Source organism: Sinohyriopsis cumingii, chromosome 6 (genome assembly GCF_028554795.1).
Source record: "Sinohyriopsis cumingii isolate HCF-2022 chromosome 6, ASM2855479v2, whole genome shotgun sequence".
Taxonomy (NCBI): Eukaryota; Metazoa; Mollusca; class Bivalvia; order Unionida; family Unionidae; genus Sinohyriopsis; species Sinohyriopsis cumingii.
Window position 1 is genome coordinate 157,419,282 of NC_142966.1, and position 27,064 is coordinate 157,446,345.

General features: G+C 38.3%; 1 protein-coding gene across 1 annotated transcript; it reads left to right on the forward strand.

Annotated features, from left to right (window-relative positions):
* Nucleotides 1–11,170: 11,170 nt before the first annotated feature.
* On the forward strand, nt 11,171–19,765 carry LOC149798360 (uncharacterized). Its single transcript, XM_089960867.1, has 2 exons — nt 11,171–12,676; nt 19,553–19,765. Exons 1-2 carry the CDS (start codon nt 11,171–11,173, stop codon nt 19,763–19,765), a joined length of 1,719 nt encoding a protein of 572 aa, XP_089816993.1.
* Nucleotides 19,766–27,064: the final 7,299 nt, after the last annotated feature.

Genomic DNA, 27,064 nt, shown 5'->3' on the forward strand with positions numbered 1-27,064 from the left:
GGGATGTAGCTCTTGAAGAGGTTCCAAAGAATCTCAAATAACGAAAGTCAGATCCCTCCTGGATATGATGCGATGGTCTTGTTAGTACGTACTATGGTCCTTGAACGTAGACATATACAGTGAAATACTGTCGTCTCTCTTCTAGGCTACTTTTATTACACGTTTTAGGTGCAGCTCATTAACAATGTGATAATTTGTGTGTCCTTTAAGACATATCGGCAAAGATACTAGACGCAGAACAGTTCGTATGAATACGTTCGGTTGGTTAAAATATGCAAGTAAAGAAGATCACAGCATACTAAATGACATCGGTGGAGGATCCAGAAATATCGTTACGTGGAGGGGGGGGGGTACGGGTGGGTGTGTAAAGAAGTAGGCGAGGGGTCTGTGGGACGGAACCCCATGCTGAAGGGGGCGATGTCCCCAGAACCTTCTATTGTAAGCGTTTCCAGGGCATAATTGAAACCATTTAACTATAAAGAAAACTTACTATAGGAAACATTCCTGTATTTTTGGCGCTGATTATTGTGGCTGGGATATGGGCTGGCTCCCCCACCCCGTATGACTACGGACTAGTCAAATTTCGAGTCCTTGTGTGTATCAAAATATCTCTAAGGACAGAACTCGTGATCAGTGCTAAAGTCATACATATCTCCTGACAGTGACAGTTGATGACAAGTGCACGTTCTTTATGTCCTGGTTTGCAGCCACCGAGCTCCCGATGAATCTCCCAGGTGCCGCCTGTTCATACAATGAGCGCACAGTATGAATACATACTTTTTCATCCCTGGATAAGTTTGTTATCTTATCTGTGTAAACCTATATGCAGTGATATTTTGATATCCCCGTTGTTGTAATGATATGGTTAGGTAGCCAAAGGCTTGTGCTTAAGACTGCAATCAAAGAATGTAATCTGAGGTCAAGCTTTTAGTTGAAAATCTTTCACTCCTACGAGTAAAAAATACCGTTAGTCCATGTCCTGGCATCATATCGTTCTCCCTCTCTTTTCAGATTTGCCATTTGTCATGTCAGAAAAAAGATGGATAATAACTTGGTCTAATGGGGTGGATTAAATATTTATCTATTTTTGAAATGCTTTTGTCAGGGACGGACTCTAATAGAACGTATTTCGTGCACACACGCAAGTTTAATTCCTTAATTACTTTGCACTGGATGCAAGCGAGATACTAGAACTGCTATTCCAACTATATTGTCTTCATTCCCAAATATCTCCAACTGCATATTGGTTATGTAAGTATTTCGAGGAGGGTAGAGCCTGAAATCATTACATTATCATTTAAGTTTTTGTTGCTACATCCAATATACTGTAATTAAAGAATTAAGCATGCATTTAGGTATACAATGTGTTGCAGCATTGATGCATGATCCATACGAAAGCAGACTAATACCAGCAAGGGGCAAACACGTATCATCAACTCTTCTGGTCTTATCCACCTTTAACCAGAACCCTGTATGCAAACATAAATATAAACTAAATGTGATATGTTTCTATAAGCAAACAATTATTCCATCTCGACACCATGAGACGTAATGTCATTATATGACGATAGTACTTGACAGAAGAAAGTAAAATATTGCGAGGTGAATATAGTTAATTTTTTATAAGCAGTGTGATTTAGAAATTCCCTGATAATTTAAGATCCGGATTTTACGATTCCTCAAATTAAATTTAAATAACATCCAGAAAGCTTCAGATTTTCCCAAAGTAGGACAAGTTTGACATTTGTCATTTGTCTAAAAGAAGGGCTAAGACAAGCATGAGTACTGAGTCGGATTTATGGATTAGTACATAATGATATTGTGAGTATAGTCGTGGGTCTTCGACCAGTGTATAACAAGGTGATTACCATCCGCTTGAGGGCATCTCCCTTCAACATTACCACTAAGGGCCCCAACATCTAAACATGATCACCTGGAAGTGAATGAGTTCTAGCATCAAACTCTCGTTAGCCAGACACCCAATAAGGATATTCTAGTTATTCAGACACCCAAGAAGGATATTCTAGTTATTCAGACACCCAAGAAAGATATTCTAGTTATTCAAAGAGACTGGAATGCCAGGGTAGAAGATGCACAGGCGGACTGGCCGTGGTATGCGGAGAACTCACCCCATGGAGAACTCGCCCTGGGAGAACCCACCCCAACGTATCTGGATAAGTCGCCCCAGAGTGGTTGGAGAAGTCGCCCCAATTGGTTGGAGAAGTCATCCCAACACTTGTCACCCAAATAACCTTTTTATAACAGAATTATGTCATCTTTAACGTGATTCATATTTAGGTTTGTATATATACGCGATCACAAAAGAGATATTAACTGGTAATCATAAAAAGCAATATCATAGTAATATTTCTAAGACGAAATTAAGTCTTTATATAATATAATTAATGACGACAGTATAGTTATTAAAAAGGATGATAAGTCAAACACTATTATTATTAGGAATCAAAATGATTATGTTAAAGAAGTTGAACGTCAATTAGAAATTAAATAAAACATTTCAACATGCATTAATGAGATCGCTAAAAATAATAATTCCGTATATGAGGAATTTGATACTTTCCCTCTTAACATACGTACACCTCAATTCTACATATTACCCAAAACTCATAAAAATCCTGACCATAATTTACCTTTAAATGATCCAGGATGACACCTTATGTCAGGGCGTAATTCATATACTGAAAACCTATCAAAATGTATTCATAGTGTTTCACCACCTTTAATGAAATCACTTCCTTCATACGTTAAAGATACAACTACTTTCATTAAAAAGTTGAAGTCTATTCCACAGCTATCTGATAATTTCAATCCTGGTATCATTAGATTTAACATCACTATATACCAACATTCCGCATGCAGATGGTATTGAAGCGTGTAAATATTTTCTTGATAACAATCCTAATAATAGTACACTATCTAGTGAAGATATTTGTAGAATAATAAAACTTATCTTGGAAAATAATTATTTTCAATTTAATAATACGAATTACATACAAATAATGGGTACGTCAATGGGTATTAATATGGCTCCTTCATACTCTTCCCTTTCATGGGTAAAGTAGAAAAGGATTTTATTCAAAACGAAAAGTTTAATCCGTCTCTTTGGTTCAGATTTTTACATTACATATTTATGATCTTGAAGCATTCAACTGAAGAACTAAAAAAATGTATTGATCGCCTAAATCATTTTCACCCGACGATTACATTTACTTATACTGCATCTAGTACGCATGTTTCATTTTTAGATGTAAATGTGATAAAAAATATTATTAACACTATCTCTACAAATATTCATGTCAAGGAAACTAATATCCATCAATATGTACGCATGATCATGGTGTTTTTATATATAATACAATAACGTAACCTTGTTTATTTTGCATCGGTAATTTAGTAGTGAAATATTTTTTGAACTTCTCGTTCAGCTTGAAATAGTTTGTTATTATTGAGAAATAATAAAATTACGAACACTGACAAAAAAGAAGAAATAATCTAAATGATGGGCATAGTATAAGTGATCTTTCAGAAACCGTCCGAATTCTGCGCTTTAGCCATGACGATGAACTCGGTAGCGACCGCATTTCCTGAGTAGGCGTCAATGATGCTTTTTATCGAGTTCAAGTATCATTCGTCAATGGTTAGCAAATCTCATTGAAAAATCAGATTAAATTGTTCAATTAGAGTTGTTGCTGTTGTTGCTGTAGGGTTTAACGCCATTTTTCAGCATACGATAGGCTATACATGGCGGCCAGTATTAATGGTGGAGGAAGAACCCGGGAAAACCCCGGAAAGAACCACCGACCCACGAGAAGCTACTGGCAAGCTTTCTCACATACCCACATTGTCCGAATGTTCAATTAGAGAGATGATAGTATAACCCTTTGGCTTACTGACGGTCATCGCCAATTCAGTCGATTTCGGGTTACAGAGATCCATGCCATAAAGTCATCTCAGGATGACTTAGGTTATTAGGTTGCAACCCTTTCATATATAAAACTGCAAACATCACATCATGCTTACAACCTCTCTATTTTTCCAAATAAAATGCATGTAATGATTTGAAGAGCAGAGCAAACGGGACAGATAACACTTATTTTTCTTTAAGTACAGAAGCGGAAAATGGAAAAGTTGAAAAATTGCAAATTTTATTGATTTAATAAGTTATTAGGTTGAAGAAAAACAACATAAATAAAGCCTTAACAACCATGTGGCGACATCTCAGAATTACTATATATGATCCTTGGGGCGACTTCTCCGACCACCATGGGGCTATTTCTCCTGACACCTGGGATGAGTTTTCACAGGGCGAGTTCTCCATGGGGCGAGTTCTCCCAGGGCGAGTTCTCCATGGGGCGAGTTCTACGCTATTCACTGGCCGTACTATAATGAACAGACAAATGAGAGAGGATTCAAGTTCCTGGACTTCGCCACATACAATAACCTAGTGCTAAAGAAAACGATTGTCAAGCTTTCACCAATGAAGGCTAAACAAACTGAAGACATGTACAATGAATAAAAGATCATTTGAAGTTCACAAATGTTTGTGCAAGATGGGTCCTGCTTTGGTCGATGGTTGATCAAATTAGACTCGGGTTGAAAGCGCAGAACAGCTACTCACCAAATAATGGAAAGAATGACCATACACGCTTTAATCAGATTGTTACAAGTGATTAAATATGGTTTGACCTCCTTGAACAGGACTCGAGGGAAAATAATAAAGTTTGGATGGGTGAAAACTTGCAAAGACCACAAATATCTCGACATAGATTGCCAAGAGAGTTTAATACGCATTATTTTTCGATACAAAATCCCGGTCGTCCATCTGTCTAAATCTGGCAGTGTCATTGGACATTTATATGCCTCTCAATTATTGCCAAATGTTGTGAACACCGCTAATCAATCCGTTCATTCACCGGTACCAGAAATACCCATCTACTCCAGTGATTCCCAATCTTTTTTGTTTGGCCGCGACCCTAAAATTTAGTTTTTCTGAGCCTCACATCCGCGTTTCCACATTTCGATAGGTTTTGCCACTTTTAAGAAAAATCAAAATAAAAAAGTAATGACCCTCCATAACGTTCCCGCGACCATTATTTAGGTCGCGACTTAGGGGTTGGAAGCCACTCATCCACTGTACTCAATAACAATGTACAGGCGCATAAAACCGCCGTCATGACAGCTAGACTTCACGACGGAGCATATCATTCAAGTTTTGACACATCCTCCATACAGCCCCGTTTTAGCTTCATGTCATCTTTGGTTGAATCCCAGTTCGAAGAGGGACAAGCAATTTGAAAGGCGCTATGTTGTTGGAAGTGCAGTTTTTTCCGGTGTATAAACTACGTATCAAAAAGTGAATACAAAATATCATTTAATAATAGGGTAATCAGACTAAGAAAGTATGTTGAGATACAAAGGGAGTACGTTAAGACTAAAATACTGTTCACTATTTAAAAAACCAAGTTACCCATCGCATTAATATGCATAGTAAAGAACTAAGTTAGCCATCGCTTAAACACATTAACCCTTGGAGGTTTTTGTCGTTTTCGCCTGAAATTCGAGTAGGAAACACATTTTGAAAGCTATTTCGGAATAAATCCTAATAAATCAACTTCCAGGTGATTTTCCAATATAATAATGCCTAGTTGTATTAGAAACATCTTTTTTCATGACTATTTGGCTAGCGCATGAGCAGAAGGGTAAAAGTGGGAGTTCTTTTTTTTTCTTTCTTTTTTTATTTTGTTGCTTAACGGGCCCATTATTTTCGTATGGAGACCAATCTTATATTCCAAATTCCCATCTTATCCTACTTTTTGCAAAGGTTCATCTGTCTGTTTGCAGTTCATACCTGCCTGTGTTAGATATGAGCCCAAAAACTCTAAAATCCGGACACAAAATCGGATTCCGACCACGGGCGAATTTTGGGTGGAAAAAAATCGGGTCCAAAATATGAGGGTTTTCCCTCTGTATTTTGTAGTGCAACTAGAACTTCCAGATTATTTGGTATCATTGTAGAGCTACATCTGTCTACCTTTCTATAATACCACCCACTTTAGTGTATCATGCATGACCTTGACGACACAGAACTCGGCAGTAGGCTACTACCTCCTGCCACGTAAACTCGTCACCAGGGGTTAATGTGTTAACACGCATAGTGAAGAACTAAGTTAGCCATCGCATTAATACGCATAGTGAATAACTAAGTTAGCCATCGCATTAATACGCATAGTGAAGAACTAAGTTAGCCATCGCATTAATGCGCATAGTAAAGAACTAAGTTAGCCATCGTATTATTACGCAGAGCATTTTAAATACCCCTCGTATGGTATTACAATTAGGCTTTACGTGTTTTGTGAAACTTTCTTTTGAGAGCTACTCCAATTCGTGCACTGATATTGCATAATATAGGGCTTAGCCCCAGAAATCCAGTCACTCTCAACAAAAAGAACAAAGAAAAAAAGTAACATCCCACCTAAATGTCATCCCACACGTACCTAACATGAAAAGACTATTCCGTTTCAAATATATTACATCATTTACTTATCCTGACACCGGCCAATATTTTGTTGTAAAGTTTATTTCATTCCAAACACAACAGGAGTCAAACGTAGCAGAGTCTGCAAGGATTTTGGTACGATAATACTTGTTTAAACTAAGTGATTTGAAAACTAACAGTTTATACCACCATAAATGCAGAAGAAATAGGCCGCTCGTTAATATCAATTAATTGCAATCATGAACACACTTACTAAAATTGGTTTAATTATCTTGTTTAATCTCTATTATCCTTTTCTAACCTTTAAAACTTTGTGATCAAAAAGCATTCTCAATTTTTGAATAGGTTATTTTGGCATTAAAAGATTTCCACAAATCCTTACACTGATTCATTTTCCAGAATAACAGCAAATCCTCTCCCGGTTGACAGTCTTGAAATTGGAAAGGCAAATAATAAAAAAAATGGGTGTCGTGGCAACAATCCAGCGAGATCAATAACCAAATGATCTCATGAAACAAGTGATTACATGTTTATACCTCTGTGTCGTTAATACCTTTAAAATCTCAATAATTAATACCCGGAACTTTTATTGGAGTTTTTTCTTTACGTTACACATGAACCTTCTTAAGGCATTACATTATATTTATCGAATTACCTACGTTGTAATACAACCTTTTGTATTCTAATAACGTGTCTAGTATATTGAAAAAATAAAATCAAACATTTTGCAAATACGTGTTTGTTCGTGATGTATATTTGACTATGGTATCAGCAATCTTGAAAACTCTTATCCGAACATAATGGTACCTTCCATCTTGAGAGTCATTAGGGTCACCATTACTGGAATATAATTAACATTGTTCAACTAGTTCATAAACATTTGCAGCTATATGAATTAAATTTCAAATTTGTTTTAATGTTCCCTGTCTTTGCCGGATATATTTTAAACCGGTGGCTGCATTTATCGAAATTATATTTTTATACTCTCTGAGGATCGTTTAGGGGAGTAGTTAAAAATGATTCTAGACGAGGAAAAACAACTTTGTTATCCATACTTTAACGCCGAGACAAGTTTTTAGCTTTTTACCCATTCAGGCATACCTATCTATGAGCTTCATTTGAGCGGTTGATATGCATCTATGTACAGTATTAAATATACAATTCTATCAAAACATCAATCTTGTACATTTGCTTATTTCCAGTCCGAATGTGGTATGTATAATATCGAATAAATAAATGTTCCATTACTTTATCCATTTAGCTTTCATTTCATATCTTTAGAAACTTTGCTCTGTGGTAACAAATTCTGAAGTAAATTTATTCAACCCCCAACCTGCAGTCGGTTGTTTCAAAAGTCTAACCGTTGATTCTAACTGTACCTTTTTTCACATAACCAAATTGTAGAATTGTTCAAATAATCATCTCCAAAATTGGTTCAACATCATTGAAATATTCAGACATATTTTGAATGTTTCTGCCATAAAGAAAAATCTGTATGCATTGGTATTTCCACTAAATGAATATCGGAATCTTTTTGTTACAAATCTTTCTGAATATTGGTCGTGAATACGTCGTAATTTTTTAAGAGTTGGAATATGTATTATGGGTGGGTTTTTTAATTTATTTTTTATCACTGGGCACTTCGAGTATAGAGGTCTTCTATTTGATATATTTAACTGAATATCTTTCAAAATGTTTCATAAATAACACACAATGATCAATCCTAGTCCCAATACTGTTCTTAAAATTTTGCTTCAATGATTTATCGTTAGCTACAGAGACAACCAATATAGACAAGTATGCAGATGATCCATCCAGTACATTTTAGGCAGACACGTAACTAAATTATTAACAATTAAGCCTAGAAAATATAAATTTATGGCGTGACGATGATAAAACGTCAGTATGTTAGCTCTATACCACATGTTTCTGGATAGGAACATGCCAATGGTTGGGAAAGGTGAGACAGCCAACATTAAGAATTCATAATAACAAGATAGATAGATATTGTACATGTATTTATGTCGATCAAAGTTTTAACTGCGTTGCACCCATTGCTAAAACCTGTTCTACAGCTAGTTCTAAAGTCAGTTCTTCTAAGAAGAGTTAGTAAAAATTTAAATTACTGCCAGCAATCTTCCTATACTGGATTATGTTACTTTAATTTGAGGATAATGTGCTAATAAACATTGGAACAGATTTTGAAACAATGTTTAAAAAGAGTTGCTACACTGATATCACGTGACTATCGTCTGAATCGAATTACAGTAGCTTCGTCTGAATCGAATTACAGTAGCTTCCACCTGATTATACATTTTTCTTCTACAAGTAAAAATGTATACATTTGTAGTTATAAGTGTTGTTTTGTCTTTTTCATACAAAGGAAGATTGTATTAGTTTGGGCTATGCATATGTCATACAAACACTGAAGTTTATATTAAAGGTATGTGTGTATATAAGTGTGATATATGAGGCAAGTGGGTGTACATGAATGTGAATATCAGTATGTGCATAAACGTATATGAAAGGGTGTGTGTGTGTGTGTGTGTGTGTGTGTGTGTGTAGAAGTGTAAGAGTGAGGCAAGTGAGTGTACATGAATGTGAATGAGTATATCAGTATGTGCATAAGCGTATATGAAAGGTTGTGTGTGTGTGTGTATTGAAGTGTAAGAGTGTGAGGCAAGTGAGTGTACATGAATGTAAATGAGCATAAGCGTATATGAAAGGCGTGTATGTGCATTGCACTGTGAGATTGTGAGGCAAGTGAGTGTATGTGAATGTAAATTGGTATATCAGTATGTGCATGTGAATACACGTGCTTAAGAAATGTTTAGTTAGGTGTGTGTGCTACATGTAAATATATATGTGTGGTTGTTTTTTATTTTTTTATTTTAATGTAGCGTTAACAATTTTATTCATATCGCTACGATGTCTGCAGTCTGATATATTATAGTGATGTCTAGCACTGGGGCATCAAACTGTAGACATGTGGCATCGAGTCATATTACCTAACGCCAGGCCGACCAGTCTTAACGCTAACCTAGTAATGTTAAGCGCCAAGTGAGGCAGCTGCTAGTACCATTTTTATAAGTCTTTGCTATGACTCGGCGGGAGTTCGAACCCGCGACTGGAGCGGTACATTGTAAATATATCAAAAGCTACACGAATTGCTTGTTCCTGTTTTTGTATTATTTTAAGTGATTATGTTTTAAAGATGACTTCAGGAGAGATTAGGCTATTCACTAATTAATTTACCTTCAATAATAATAATAATATTATTATTATTATTATTATTAGTATTGTTGTTATTATTATTATTATTAGTATTAGTATTGTTGTTATTATTATTATTATTATTATTATTATTAAAAGAATACATAAAAGTATACGACTGTGTGTAACAAGATAAATTAATTATAATCCTCTTTTACAAGAGACGTATATAGTAAATACAAATGTATTGACAAGCTTTTTAATGAACTGAGTGTACAGTTGTAAATAGTAAACATAATACCATATTGCAATACATAGCAATAATACCATATTGCAATACATAGCAATAATACCATATTGCAATACATAGCAATAATACCATATTGCAATACATAGCAATAATACCATATTGCAATACATAGCAATAATACCATATTGCAATACATAGCAATCGGCATATAAATTAAGATTCTTGATATTCGATCTAAATTTTTAATCGGAGTGGCCATCTTCAGGACAACACGTGTAAATAATTTCGGTCCAGTAGATATAGAAGATTGTGATAAATGATTTTCATGTGTTGTCCTTCACTGTCAGATAAGTGATTCTAATAGGTTCACAATTTAAATTAGTCGATGTGTAATCTAGATGGAGTTATCAGTTTGGGATGAGCATAGATGGGGGGGGGGGGTATTTTTTAAAATAAGGTTTGAAGTAGGATGTTGCTTGAAAGCGACACCTTTATTAATATATTTTTCAGAAACACCATATCATCAAATGGATCATCTAGGATGTATTAGCGAGAATGAAGCGTTCGACCGTCCTTTGAGCTTTTATCCAAATGCTGCAGACACTTTCCATTACGATCAAAGATGCGGCCACAATCCTTGCACATTACGAAAACTACGCTGAGAATAACAATGCCTAATATACCTTCTGGAGATTTGATAGAACACAGAATATTACTCGTGGAGTGTTCTCTGTATTTATAGTGTATTTTGCACTAATTATCAGTTGTCCGGTCAAAAAATTACCGAAAATCCACGTTTCCGGACGGGTCTGGATAATAACCCTTGTTCCACACTTACATTAACGATTATATGAGTCCTAGAAATATTGACAGAACTTTGACTGTTTCCATTACAGAAATATCGAATCATATGGGTTGTATATGTCTCTAGTAATATTTCTTTGACAAGAGACAAATAATTAGTGAGCTGTGACATTCTTGGATCCACGTAAAATGATAATAATTCTTATTATTTAGGTTCTGATAATTCAACATTAAATAAATATATTGAATGGCATTGGTTCTTCTAACGATCCTAAGTAGAACAGTTGTTCCATTCTAATCGGTGGAACACTTAACACTGATCAAGGTAACACAGCTGAACGAGGAAGCATATACAAGTTCCGCACTGATATCAGAGTTACGCTAAAATGGCGGAGTGTGCCAACAGGACAGATCAGAATAACATACTGAACTGTGCAATATGTATGGACAGATTGGAGAAGCCATTGTGTCTACCATGTCTGCACTCATTTTGTGAGAGTTGCATTGGTGACTACGCATCAAGCGTTTGCAAACGAGAGCCTGGATTAACTTGCAGTTTCCCCTGCCCTTCTTGCCGTGCTGATACCAAACTACCATGTGACCTTGATAAAGTCGGAGACGATGCCAGAAAAGTGGCAGACAAGCCTGGTATAAATGCTAAACTTTCCTGTCCAGTTGAATCCAATGAAAGTGATGAATCGAAAACGTGTGAAGCATGCCATGAACGTGGATTTGAATCAGTTGCGGCAACATCTTGGTGCCAAGACTGTCGCCAATCAGTGAAGGGTCTGAAGAGTCATAAAGTCATAAAAATTTACAAGACACCTTATATTGCACAAGAAAAATGCAACCGCAGATGCCCTGATCATGCAATGGGCCTCACTTTCTTCTGTTTTAGTCACGCGCAGCCATGTTGTATGAAGTGCGCTGCAACAAAACATCGTATTTGTGACAATGTCGAGGAAATAGAAGCTATTTTACAAGATCCATACTTTTCTGGCAAAACCAAAGAAATGCAAGATGAACTTAATCGCATCCATTCTGACCTCAGCTCTGTACTTCACAATCGGGAGCAAAATATTGCACGAATTGGAAAGCAGCACTTGGATATCAAGGAGAAAGTAACCTTTCTGCGGAATACAGTAGTCCAACAGGTCGAAAGAATGTTGTGCGATACATTATCAGAAGCCTACAATGAACGAGATAAAGTGTCCGGCACACTTGAGAGGGATGCTGATTGGTTACGTGATCACCAACAGCTGGTGTGTGGTCTGCTGTCCAAGATACAGGTAGTCAATCAAGGATTAGAGCTTGAGCGCTTCCTTGCTTATAGAGAAATTCATAGAAACATGGCCACTCTGAAAACAGAGCTTCCAGAGAAACTTGATGGTATGTACGAGTCTAATCTCAATTTTGTTCCCTGTGAATCTTATAACGCCATTCTGAAGCAGTTTTCGAAATTCGGATCAGTGACCGTCAAAAATGAAATATGCAAATTTCGACAAATGTCGTCAAATTCTGCAAAACGACATATGTATGATTTAAAAGCAGTGTCCAGTTTTAAAGTGTCCGTACCTGACGAAATAATGCCACCGAAGATTCGTTCTGTCTTATTTGTAGAAGACGACAAGCTACTCATAGTAGACGTTGACAACAAGTCACTAAAACTCTATGACGTCGAAGGGACATTGCTTTACAGGGCATTCACTCGTGGAAACCCAGCTTTTCTGTCTAGAATGCAGGGAAACAGATACGCTGTGACGGAACCTGATATAGGTGAAATTAGTGAATACGAACTTTCGAATGAAATTAAATTCATTTCATCTGTAAAAGCGCCTCAGGATATATTAGGCATTGCCTTTCTCAATGATGTGTTTGTTTTGACGAGCAAGGTTTGCATCCGCGTCGTTAATCAGAGTGGAAAGTGTTTGCAGTATCTGGATAAGAACGCCACTGGCGAACAGTTGTTTTCTTCATTGAAATACATACATGGTGACCCGTCTGATAGTGTAGTGTACGTTTCTGATGAAGTTCGCAATACAGTTTTCGCTTTTAAGCAGCATCCCACATCAAAACATTTACAACAAGATCCTCTCCATGTCTATTCTCATCCCGAATTAATATATCCAACGGGATTAGAGGTAGACAAGTTTGGGAATCTTGTCGTCTGTGGATTGCGTTCGGGTAACATCCACCTGTTCGATAAAAGAGGGACACATTTGAGAATCATTTATAACAGGGTCTCAAATCCTCTCAACTTAGAATGGGATTGTGTTTATAACCGACTAGTCCTATCGATGAACCATTCGCCATTCCAGATCCAGTTTTTCAAAATAATTTAAAATTAATGTACTGTATAAACATTGAGTTAGTATATACTTCCGAATTTTAGAACTTAAAGAAGACCTTATGTACGCTCTTTTTTTAAACCTGTTTCCATTTAAATAATTTATAATTAACAGTTTTAACCAACCACCAAAAACAATAACGAGAAGATGAAGAAGTAAAGAAAGAAGAACTACAATAACCACAACTGCTGCTGCTGCTGCTACTACTACAACTACTACCATAATATCACGTGCTAGATTAAAAGTATTACAGGCGCTGTGAACATGACGATAGCGTTTCATTTCAAATATCATATTTAAAATGTTCCATGGTCTAATTTAATGCATTTTAAAGCATTGTCTCTGCCCCATAGAGCTTATTACTGTTTGATTTGTAACACTTTTTTGTTCAAGGCAACAATAGTCTGCCTTCTGTATGTCCGATTTTGTGTGTGTGTCACTGTTACCAGTTTGTAGGGATTTGAAAATACATCTCCAGTTTATTTCACCACATTAAATCAAATGCAATTTTGAGCCCGTTTAAAATACAGCGTGTTTTTTCCTAATATTCTGTGTTAATTCCAATATTTTTTTCTAGCCCTGAAAGTATAGAATAATGTCACATCATGTACAACATTTAATTTTATCGCTCAAAGATAGATATTCATAGGAAATGAAACAAATAAAAATATGCAACAGTAAATTACTACATGAAATCAAAGCGTAGAGGATGCCTCATTATTCGTCATCCAATACGCGTGGTATTTATTCCGTTTCTCTTCCTTAATCATTTCTTCCGAACTTCTTTTTTTAATGTAATTGGATAACATATCGTAATCAAGCAGATTAATATCAATAATGTGATAGTTGCTAAGGTACGTGTTAAGTGACCTATATGATTGTCTAGTATATGCTCCTGACGAAAATAATGTGTTTCTGCTGCAAGAAAAATTTACAGCAGGATACTGTCCATATCTATTCTCATACCAAGTTATACCATTCAACTGGATTGGTCAAGGACAAGGTCGGAAATCTTTTCGTCTGCGGACTTGATTCGGAAAACATACACGTTTTGAAAAAATAAGGGACATATTTGAAAATCATTTGTAGCAACGTGATAAGACCCTCAACTTAGAATGGAATATTACTTATGATAGATTGGTTCAGTCGATGATCAAATGGCCATTTCATATCCAGTTTTTAAAAAATGATTTACAGTATTGTAAGAAGAATGAACTTTGTAATGTTTTTCCATCTATTTGAATAAATTGAAGATGTCCGCCATCATATTCATAACAACAATAGCTACTGCTGCTATAAATACATGGATGATAATATACCTAAGACTGAAAATTGTTGTGAATTTACTATGTAATTTTTTTTTAAATAATCAAGCGACTAATTTATTTAATATATTTGTACATGTATTTCTTGTATGGAATTTAACTCTGCTTTGCATGTGACATATTTTCCACTGCAACATATTTATGCTTATATTTGTTTATGTCCAATTGAAAGTTAGCTAATATAACTTGTACGTATGCTAATCACTGTTACCACTTTGTATTACATTTATTTTGAAAAGAAGTACTCAGTTTTTGTCACTCATCATTAATGATAGGAAAATGAAATGCAGCTAGAGACTTAATTTAATGCATTTCCTAACTACGTGTACGCGTACGTTTTTTTTAAATAGAATTTGTGACTGTTTAATCTGTGCCATATTTTTTTCGAGGCAAGAATGTGTTGCTTTTATTTCTAAAGGCCCAATCGAAATATTGTCATACAGTTATGATCATTTGTATGTTTATTTGTTTTCCCTGAATCATCTTTCTTATGAATAAATTTATTAATCTTTAGTGTTTCATTTTTTATATATTTAAAAATAGTATTGTTGTAAGACGTCTCTTTATATATTACTAAATAAGTTTATTTTGTCACCCTTAGTCGGTTCATGTTAATAACTACCCAGCTGAAACCTACTAAACCGATTCCAAGCAAAATATCTAACACAGCTCTATAACAGAAAAGAAATCACAAAATTACGAATCAATTAAGTGATGATGTCTGCTCAGTAAATGCCATATTTATGTTGCAAAATGTGATACGGTAGAACGGAGTTCTGTTTTGTATAAACAAGTGTCTGCTCGTTAGAAACTAATCTGCACTATAATAATAATAATAATAAGTATGTAACCAGTCTGTATATCTCTGAATTGTGTCAGATTGTTTTTTCTAGCTCATTCTATGCTTTGGACCATAAATCGCACACTATTTTTAACCTAGCTCCTTAAAAGTTGTATGGCGCAAAGAGGTTACGTTCTTTTCCATATCCAAATGTTTTCTCTCTAAGTCTTGATGCATTTCATCCGCAATTTTAAAGTACAAACTTTGATGAGACTGAATGCGAATAACCTCATTTTGCATTTTTATAGTTTAGTTGTGAAAGTATGGATCTTGCGACAGAGCATTACATGTTCCTCATCATTGTAATTAACGTGATGTTTCGCCATCGTTCATTTCACACTCCATGGCTTCTCACGAATAAAACAGTAAAAAGTGAGGTACATGGCATATTCTGCGAAAGCATCGTTCTGGTGCCATATGATGTGTTTCCTCAGTTTATTGTACTAGTGACTTTTTAGGGTCTTAGATGAACGACGGTACTGTGTACAGGCTCCACATAAGATCTCTTGACAGTATACAAAACACATCACATGTCTTGACTTTCTCGCCCTTATCTGATTCTATTTGAGACACAAGTTTCGTGTTTATGCGAAACGTTTCAGCCTCCCACATGATACTCTGTTTTAGACACGACAAGAAGGACAGGGAAAAACTAGTTAATCGAGGTTCTCAGCTGCAAACGCTCACTTCATAATCATCATTGTAACTGTCCTAAGATTAGTGTAGACATGATAGAGACCTTGCTATTTTAATGTGTCCATGCATATAGGGCAGTTTGGTACCTTGTTTTGTTGCTCCTTGTCAGCACAGACGACAATCTTGTAACTGACATAAAAATGCAGATGAATTTATATGCTCCCTTGTCCAGTGGTCTACTGGTTAGCTACCTGTCTAGTGGTTAGATGGTAAGAGTGGCATGCACACGGTTCCGGGTTCGAATCCTGGCCAAGCCATCCTAAAATCAAAGAAAAAATAAATGACACCAAAGACTGGACAAGCAGTGTGCAAGGGAAGATTTAAAACACTACCGCCTCTATGAGTCTTCCTACCTATGGGTGAAATAGCGTGGTGGTAACATGAATCACAGGGCGAAAGTCTTCGAAGGTTCCAAGATGAACAAGGCCACATCTTCGAGACGAGGGCGAGCGATACAGTAACCAATATAGCAGCCGTGGTCTAAAGCCTGTAGAGCTATGGGCTCCTCCAGGTTTCATCTGCCCATGATACGCCAGCGATGAGTTCCAATGGATAGAGTTCCAATACCGGATTGGAGACTGGAATGTGAAGGTAGGAGAAGATGCACAGGCAAACTGGTCCATACTGTAATAAACAGACCATCTACAATAACTCAGTGCTAACGAACACCCTTGGCCCCCACAAGCTATCTAGAAGATGGACTCGGCAAAGTCAAGGTGGAAAACATCACAACCAGACTGGCCACACCAACAGTGCTGGTGGTGAAGCTCTTCTAGCGTTAACATTGCCTGAACACGCAGCTTCCCAGAAGCTGACTTGCTGATGATGACTATCAAACATTCAGGAAAACCAACAAACCAAGACAAGAAGATGTTTTAGAGCAGGCTATTTAAACAAATACTTTGGGGCCATAAATATAAGAATGGCTTCCTAACTCGCTTCTCTTCAGTGGCAATACGAGAAATATTATACCGACGCAAAAGAAGAGAGGCAAGCACCTAAAACAATTTTATGAAGCTGTTTCTAAAAGCGACGAAGCAAAAACGATTCCGGAAATTTATCAGCGCTCCAAAACAGTTGATGTAAATTGCATGCGAGCGCACAAAGTATGGTCGTATTCGAGTGTGTACTGCTCGGTGACGAATACTTTGAGCTCAAGGATGGGTCATCTGAGATCATTTGAGCTAAAGCTGGGCTGAAATTCATCTTATACGCGTTTGAAGATAAATTTACACGTTCAAACTCCAAAAGAGTGCGTTATTATTTCTGAAACATCCTGATATCATAAAGTCGGGTAGTGGTCTCTGTAAGGCGCTATCCAGCTAGCCTTTAAATCAGTGTACCACCTGACGTCGAGGAAGAAATATATATAAAAAAAGCGACGACGGGGCACACCTGAAATGTAGCAGTATTTCCGCTAATTAGATAAACGCTCGTGCGTATGTATATAAGAAGCTTCATAGCATCGGACAAAACAAAATGCAAAGCCGCCTGCTTTGGAAAATATGAATTCTGTGGCAAAACATGCTATTATGAGTAATGGTAGCTGTCATGTTTAACCCGACCCAGAGTAGCCCCAGTTTTAAACATATATAATCAAAGTAATTCTGACAATCCATTGTTTGATGTTAAACATTGCCGCAGGCTACCACTAATCCATTACGTAAGATTGCCGTGGCTAGAAGTGGAGAGCCAGACCTAGGAGTTGCGAAGCCGCCAGATAGCCAATTATCACCTAGTTGTGGAAACGTTTGTCCAGATCAAAAGAAGTTGCCTGAAGAAGTGGGAGTGTCTTAGCTTCTTTTCCCTGCAGACATACAGACAGGTTGAACTGGCCGCTAAGACGATTGGACAGGGTCACAGCGCCACCCAATCAGAATCCAGATAGGGGAGAGACCCTGATTTGGGTAGAATGATATCTTCGCGTCTTCTGGCAAGAATTAGTTCGCCAAGAGAAATTACCCAGAGGAGGTTAGCGTAACTCCGAATAGCCATTCGTTATTGGCGGGAAAATCTTAGAACAGGAAATTCTAAGTACAGACAGCTTCAAATAAGGTCAGTGAGCTAGTTGTTTGGTCTTGTCGGAATGCGACTGCATTTTAATTGTAGGTCCTATGTATACTTTATTATTACTAGAATCGTAGTACGAAGAATTACTTTTTGTTAATATGTTTGCATATTTTGAAGAAATGAGTTGATATTTGTAAAGAATTATATAGCTTGCTAGCCGTCGTAAGAGTTAATATTGCAATTCGCTATGTGGGTATTTCATAGTAGACTAACATATGTGTTCATGTGATTATAGATTTTGCCATTGTTGAATATTTGTGTAATGTGCAGACATGCATCTGATTGTTGTCAGATTGTAGTACAATGAGATTAAAGATATATATGTGTATATACTGACGTGACGCAGTGTATTGATGTCTGTATGACAATTCGCTGATACCGTGTTATTACGCCATTGTTTACCCTGCAAGAAGTGTGTGGGAACTTCGATGTGTACGCATGCGTGACAGAAACCGTGATAGCCTTATCTGATGATTAATTGTTGATCTAGTGTGAGGTGAGATTCGATAAAGCGTATGTTAACGCCTTGTGGTTTTTCACAGGAAGCTTTGAGGGACAGACCAGTTACAGTTTGGTCCCGTAGTCTCAGATAGAGAGACGGAGGAAAGGAGAAGAAAGGAGAGAAGTCAGGAGAAGTTGAGGTCTCGGAGCGAAATTGGAGGAGGAGATAGTAGAGAGGGAAACGGAGTCGAAGGAGGTGTTAGAGGAACGGAAAGAAAGAAGGAATTAGCGGGAAAGAAAGAGATGAGTAGATGTAAGGACAGGGGGAAAATCGAAATCACACTGTAAATCACGGGATAAATTAGGCTGTCACTTGGTCGAGGGAAAGACGGGTGATTGAAAGTTATCGTTTTAAATTATCGAATTTATTAAATTGTTATTGATTGAATTTCATCTTCGTGTTCTCTATAATTTAGCTGTCGGCATTGCTGACTGGGGGCTCAGAGCTGTAAATCTACCTCGTCACTAATTTAACTTTCTAACCTCACGAGCCAGGGTGGAACTTTCATCATAATTTAATTAAAATATATTGGAAGAACCCCACCCCAATGCGTGCAAACGTCACAGTTGCAAATATGCGAAGATTACGTGAGGGATTAGGGGCACGACCCTCCCTGAAATGTGGCATCGGAGTCAAATCACATAACAAACTTTGCCCGCCTTGTGGATCTGTTCGTGAGTTCTATAATATGCAGAAAAAATAAAAAGCACAAACACCTGAGGCTGCTCAAGCATAAACACAAGCAGATCCAACAACAACAATAATAAAGAATTGAAGCGATCGCAGTTTCTGATTCTGACAAAATACCAACAATAAAACAAACCATCTAACAAGTTCTCAATTAGAAAAACGCTTAACCCTTCCCTTAGTAAAAACATGTCTATAATGCCACAGCTACATTAGCTCGCACGGCAGTATGGTATATACATAACTACGTGCATGAGAAAGGCTGACATACTTGAATTATATTTGTACTGAATCCACAGCTATCACCACCACCACCTCCAATGGTTGTCACTGCCACTGTATCAGCAACCAACAAAAGCGTAATAAGAGCCGACACCATTGCGATAGTAGATTTGTCTGAACAAAGTCGTCTTCGTGTTGATGATGAAGAAAAACGTCGTCTCGCCTCTGCTATCGCTACTGAAGCAGCTGAGTATGTTCGTACAAAAGCACAACAATCACAAGTGCCCTAATTCAATTTTCAGAGATGTAGTGGTGAATTAGAAGCCATTACATTAACCACCTACGCATATACAAAGACGCTCGACAACTATTGACTAAGATGATTTCAGTTATCGTAGCGGTGTTACAAAGCTTTGGTCAAGCTGAGGTCAAAGCAGACCTTGCCTTAGATAATGTCCTTAGCGCTAATCTGGTTATGCCGCTTAGTTGTGACAAGGATGGATTCCCAGCGGTGCCCGCGTAATCCTGAACCACAAAGTTAACAGCGCCATTAGCGCTGAAATTGGCAGAGGCAATGAAAAGATTCTCTAAACTCTGTAGAACTATACAAATGCAGGTTCGGAATGAACTCTCGAAAAATATGACCTATTCGAAGTTAATCTCTAGCAATTTCACCCGTTTTGTGGATCCATTTACACAGCAACACCAAACTGGGTCCAGTCAAGGTCTGTTATCAACGTGAAAAACTTTGATAATCTTTGTTTTGAATGGGCGATTTTGTCGGCGTTATACAAACTTCACAAGTTTTGGTGATTTTATTTTTCTTCTAAAACCGATCACTTCAAAATATGCGTTATGGGATTTAGAACTGTATGCAAGATTTGCTTACCTCCGATATTAAAGAGCTTTACAACGTACAAATCTACGCATCTCCGATAATGGAGATTTGACAACGGAAGTGCTCCATAAACATTGGCAATTTTACGCTTCGCAAACATCATCTTTTTTGAAAGAATTGTGCTTAGGTTAAAATTACTCCCAATATATGTATTAGATTTACTTCAGTAAGTTATGAATATTATCAATGTTCGCAAATAATGTGTTGCTTTTAATATACAAATGTAACCTCAGAGTTGGTCAGCGTAGGGATAATATCCAAAATAGGGTAGTAAATTGTTTGGCGCAGAGTGGGTGATCTATTCGGACAATGACAATAAAGACATGCCTCGAAAATACCGGCGACACCTCTGTAAACTAAACTTTGGCGATATCGAGTTTACCGTGCAGGTTAGCAAAGCAACAATGAAGTAATTCGAAACACTTAACCTAAGTATTGCTGTTAATGTGTTAATATATGCCTCATTTTTATCCGCTGACACTATCTCCCAATGGTCATCGCAAACGAATTCAGATTGATTTTGCTGATGCTGAGTGGAATGAAAGAATCAGAATTGATATCGCACCACGGATGGATAAAGGATCTTTGTTGACTGCTTAACAGGCACAGCAAGAACAAGGATAAAAACATATCCATGCAGACGTTGCATACATGTATTTAACATTCAAGAACTGCTCACGATTTTAACTGATGTGATATCATTGAAAAACCACAACACACATTTATGTTCAACCCTGGTAAAAACACTCAAATTTACTGCAGTGGGACAAAAGATTAAAGTCCCGTATATCATTTACGCGGATTTTGAATACCCGAATGTCGCAGTAGAAAGCAGTACTGCTAACAAAGTCACAAATGCGACTGATATCGATCAAATAGTGCAAGTTTCAGAACAAATTCCATGTGAGTTTTATGATGTAGGAGTTCGATGAAATGGCAAAACAGAGCCGCCAGTCATTTATCATGCCAGCTCTCAGAGCGCTAGTGCTATAGACACAGTGGAGGTGTTTCTCAAAGCGATAAAAATCAGGGCAAAATGGATTCGGCAGCAACTCGATTTATTTACTAATATGCATATTTATGACGGGTGATAACACTTGTGACTTTTCTGCAGCCATTCACTGCTGGATGTGTGAAAAAGCTTTCACTGATTAAGAGCAAAGTGATTCCACTGACAAAGAGCAAAGCTCGTTCAACGACAAAAGTAAAAGTCCCGGTTCAAAAGTTCGTGATTACTGTCACATCTCTGGTGCGTACAGAGGTACTACTGCACACAACACATGCAATCTGCAGTTGAGAATTTACTCCAACAAAACCAAAATTCCTGTGGTGCTTCGTAACCTGCGTGTGTACGATGGGCACTTGATAATGCTAGCAGTGGCCACAGCATCAGACTCACCGATTAGCGGGATCCCAAACAACATGGACAAAAGATGACGTTGGGACAATTGCAATTTATCGATTCGATACAGTTTCTTAATTCGTCCCTGGAAAAGTTAGTGAATAATCTGACAGCAAATAACTTCAAAATCACTGGTTAATATTTTCCAACCAATACGGACTTGCTCACGAGAAAATGTGTGTATCCGAACGAGTACATGAACGACTGGAGCAAATTTGCACCTATCGAAGCGTTTTTTCATCGTTGTCTCGTGAACGTATTTCCGCCAACAACTCCGAAGATACAAAGAAAGTTTGGTCTGCGTTCAGTTGCTAAAACCTGAGCGACTATCACGATCTGCAAACGGATGTGTTGTTGCTCGCTGACATGTGAGGCATTTCTTGACGCCGCCATGCACGTGTACAAGCTCAATGCTGCCCATTACTTTTCGTCACCGGGTATGGGCTGGGATGAATTGTAGTCCAAGACCCAAATCAAACTGGAATTCTCACGGAAATTAACCAACATCTGTTATCGAGCGATCACTTCGTGGTGGAATATCCATGGGGCGTCATAGATACGCTGGTGACAACAACCCCATACTGACCCCAACAGTTACATCATGTATGTCGATGACCATAATATGTATGGAAGGACCATGATTCAGCCCCTTCTGGTTGGTGGATTTCAAAGGATCGATCCTGAGCATATTGATCTCCAGAACGGCGTGCACGATCACAACATCCACGGTGACCATGGGTAACGTTTTGAAGTCGATCTGGAATATTCCGATTTACACGTGACATACAACGATTTTCCGCTGGTTCCATAAGCGCTGTCCATGCCCGGTTCGTGGTTGTCCCCGTATCAATGCTTGATCGTCAATGAGTACGGCCACAAATATAATGAAAACACCAATCTAGCCCAGAGTATTCACCCCAAACACAATATTGTACTGTACGTGCGAAATCTGCATTGCTCAAATTTCTTCAGCACGCCTGAATGGCTCCGTATGTCCAGATGACATGTTCAAAGATGAATATTTGTATAAACCAATCGAAAAGTATGTGGGGCTGCAACCCAGAATGTACTCATTTGGTTCCCAAAACATTAAAAAGCCAAAGGTGTGCCACGGGTACTTGTGTAAAAAGAGCTCAAACAAGAACTGTCCTTGGAATGTCTTCGGGATCGTCTTGATTTGCACGCACGGCAAATATGGTCCGATCCAAGAACCATCACATGGTTGTATACCGATGCACCAAAGTGAGTTTGTCACCAATACCAAGCGACGGACACTTCCTGATGAAATCACCACTTACTTTGGTCATTGCGCTTGATACTGGATAATGACATGCCAGCACAAATCCTTGTGATAGTACCGTATTTGCTGGAACGATTGGCATGCTTGCAATTCCTCTCACACAAATACAAGATTGGGAGGTATTGCTCCACTCGGTGATGGCCATAATCGCTAACCTGATGGTTGTATTGGAGTATCAATCCGTTCCAAAATGGTGAATACATCTACGGATCATGCTGGGTAAGTGGTACAACGTTGTTGTCCACCTTCCAACTCTCCAGGTGCATACAAATCGAACAAGCTTGTTTCCGAGCAGTTTTAATGGCTGTGAAATAAATTTCGGAGTAATAGTAATGTCCTTCATCGAATCGCAATGGCTGGCTTTAATCCAGTCGTGCAAGTGACTTAACTGTTCAAGGCTGACGAATGGAAGTCGGGTTACCCAATCCTAAGAGCGCTCTGGCCTCATCAACAATTCCTGTGAGTACTCACTGTCATACCCGACACGAACTTGCACAAGGTGTTTGGCAATTATTACAGCCACAAAATTCTTTGCCAGGATCCACTTGTATCAATGGTTTATATTTGAGTAAGCCTCATACATAAATGTAATCAAGTGCATCTGCGATATTGACATAATCTTTGAACGTAAACGGCTCCACTTGTTTTTGTCGGCTGGCCAAATCGACAATACTAATCACGTGTTTGTAGGTGAGCAATCGGCCTGTCGATCATGGGCATGATCATGTGGATAAAAATGACAAATCAGCTTGATGGACTTCATCAAGTGTTTGGAAATCAAAACCGAGTGAAATCTCTCTTGGTACTGGGAACTATTTTGCCACAGTGCTTGTTTGGCCAAGCATACTGGAGCAGTCATATGAGCGATATTGGCTGCAGTGACTAACTGTTCTATGGCGGCTTCACCTCTCAAATGCCTACGTGGACTGTAGTATATTGTGGATAATGTCAGGCTCTTTGTTTCATTACTTATACTGGTAAACATTGTACTTTTAATGAGCGGACTTTTGTTCTCCACCTCCCAATGCAATCTTGGCTTTCGTGCCTCCGTTGACGACGCATCGTGTGATTCGTTCTCCCACTGTTGGATCAATGACATTTAAGTCATGAATGAGATCCACTTCAGCACGCATAACGTGAGTGCATAGATATCAATGGATGCTTTATAAGCATGGTCACGTAGGTACCACTCAGCATCAACGCGATCGAGAGGTGATTCGCCGGGCCTTGGTTATTGTGAGAATCGAGTCGTAGATCCAGCCGCATACCAGATCCACAATAATTGAAGCCAGGGAGATGCTTTTCACCCGGATATTTACTCCAAAATGTCCCTGGTAATTTTGTTCATGTAGTCTAAATATCGGCACCCTCAGAGACATTTGTTCTCAACTGGATCCCGCGCGTGAGACGTGTTTACTTCCACTGATAGAACTGGAAGTTCCGACAAACGTAAACTTTTGGTTCCACATTGAACACAAGTTCAGTAACTGCTGATCTTCCATTACGTGTCTCGATTTGGATTTCTGGTACATGTTTTAGCACGACATCGCACTCAATATGAAGACATGATCATATTACAACGACAGATATTTATTCAATGGCTTCACGCAAAAGAAAATTCGCAGATGATTTTGGTAAGAGCAATAACGTATTTTTCGTCATCGACTTTCTGCGCGCAAGCAACACCTACTCCTTCCAATCGTGCCGATGGGACCAAGATACCAAACTCAGTTGGGGCACTCATCATTGACCCTGCTAGAAAAACTCAACTGTTGCTGAATACGGTTGTACGATGGTTAACCTGGGATCGGTTGTACGTGATTGCACCGTCGGCTGATGATCAACCGTGTTATAATGTGCTCAAAGATGTTCAAAAAGAGTTGAGTAATGTAAGCTCGTTAAGAAGTGGTACCAATGCGTAGGTTGATTTCTTTTCCACCCTTGACGAAGCCCCTACCATTGATGATTTGGATGCAAATAAAATCAATCTGGTGGTGTATGACGTCGTGATGGTCGAAAATCTAGTCAATTCCGCACAAATAGTTTCACGAGGCCGATACAAAAACATGGACGTGATTAATCTGACCAAGTGATAAGCCCATGTAACAAAAGTTATCCGTCACAAGTGCAAAATGTTGATGATATTTTGTGGCATTGACATGCATGCCCTTGGAGACATTCACTGGACTCGTGCTACCGTCGAGTCGCGGGATGCATTTCATGAGATGTTTACGCGGATTACTTCAGACCCGTATAGTTTTCTCGCGGTTGATTTCACTGCTGAGCCAAACTAGTGTCGAGCGGGTATAGACACAAACGCGTTTCACACAGATGTGCCAATGTAACAATTAAAACCCCAAACAAAATTATATAAAAGATTCTCAGCAGCAATACCACAGAATTGTACGACGACGCCGTGAAGTCGCTCAAGAACAGCAATAATTAATTTAAAAAGTAACTGAAGGCCTCAAAAATGTCAAAATTATGTTACAGTCGCCACAGACTGCATGAAAAGGTATCACAGACGGGTTTGAACAAACATTTACGCCACTGATTAACCCCACCCAAGAACAAGTGCGATTGTACAACAGGTGAGAGTGCTTACTGAAACAGAACAACAAGCCGAATGTAATAAGGCTATCAAAAAACCTCAAGAGCAACTGCGGAGACGATGATGCATTTGCCAGAGACGATCAAGGAAATCAGCAATTGCAAATCTGGTCATGGTGAGTGGGTTTCGCACGGTATTAAAGAAAATTAATAATGTATAAATCATGCCTCAGTTCACAGAGGTATTTGATCCAGCATTTGGCATGGGAGTGCAAAGCAAGAGAGATTTTCAGTATTACTTATATTCAGCCAGGGATCCTAACTGGTTAAAAATAGAATTGCAAGTACAAGACATCTCTAGGTTTATACTTCCATATGTGGCATTTTTGTAAGTGGGGGGAAAACTGGTAAAGGACGACGATGCTGATTACTCCGTCCAGTTCTTAGTGGGATTAGTAGTAAGTAGGGGTACCGTACGTACAATGGGAATTAGCATTACAGACCCCCCTGGGCAAATCTACGTACAATGGAAATTTAACATGGCAAAAAATCGTGGGCAAATCAACGTACAAGGGGAATTAACATGGGAATAAATCGTGGGCCACTTTACGTACAAGGGGAATTTAACATGGGAATAGAGTTTGGGCTTGTTTAGGGACAAGCGGAATTGAATATGGGATTTTTTTTTTTTTTTTAAATTTTTTTTTTAAAAAAGGGGTAGGCAATTGAAAAGTCATTCTCTTTTGGAGAAACATGGCTGGCCCTGAAAACGGCCTTTGGGTTTATGTTAATGTATCCATTAACATAAAGGGCACCGCATTGGTCTTCTTCTTGTCCTTAGGCTGCGTCTCACTGTTGGCCCGTAAATCAGGACTCTTTTGAGGCATCCTTGCCTCTCCACGTAAATCCTACGTATCCACAGGCTGGTGTCCGTCCTATGGACAACTGTCCACTTGGATCGGACATACATGGGTATGTCCGTCCGGAACATCATTGAAGACACAAGCGTAGAAGATTGCACATCGGTCCACATCTTGATGCGACGAGAACAGGTGAATCAATGCAGTGAACTGCGCTTATTTATAGGTAGAGGAAGGATTGAAACGGATTGAGTTTGTTGACCAATCCGAACACGCGTTACAAAATTCAGTCAGCGCGCATCCAATCCGAAGAGAGTAGTCTGTGACGTCAGTTGGTCTATATAGATTCGCTAGCGCTTGTGTGCAGTCAATCTATGCGACAGTGATTCAACATGACGGAAATTCAGAAAACGATCCATTGGGGTGCACCAACAGGGGAGACCGCCCAAGGGAACCCGGACTTACTTTCAGAAGAGGTGAATTGGGATTTTGTGGATTTTCTCTCCTCGCAAGAATTTGTTCCGGAACCTTCGTTACCTTCTTCATTACCGCAAGTGGAGAATTTTAGACAGAGACAGA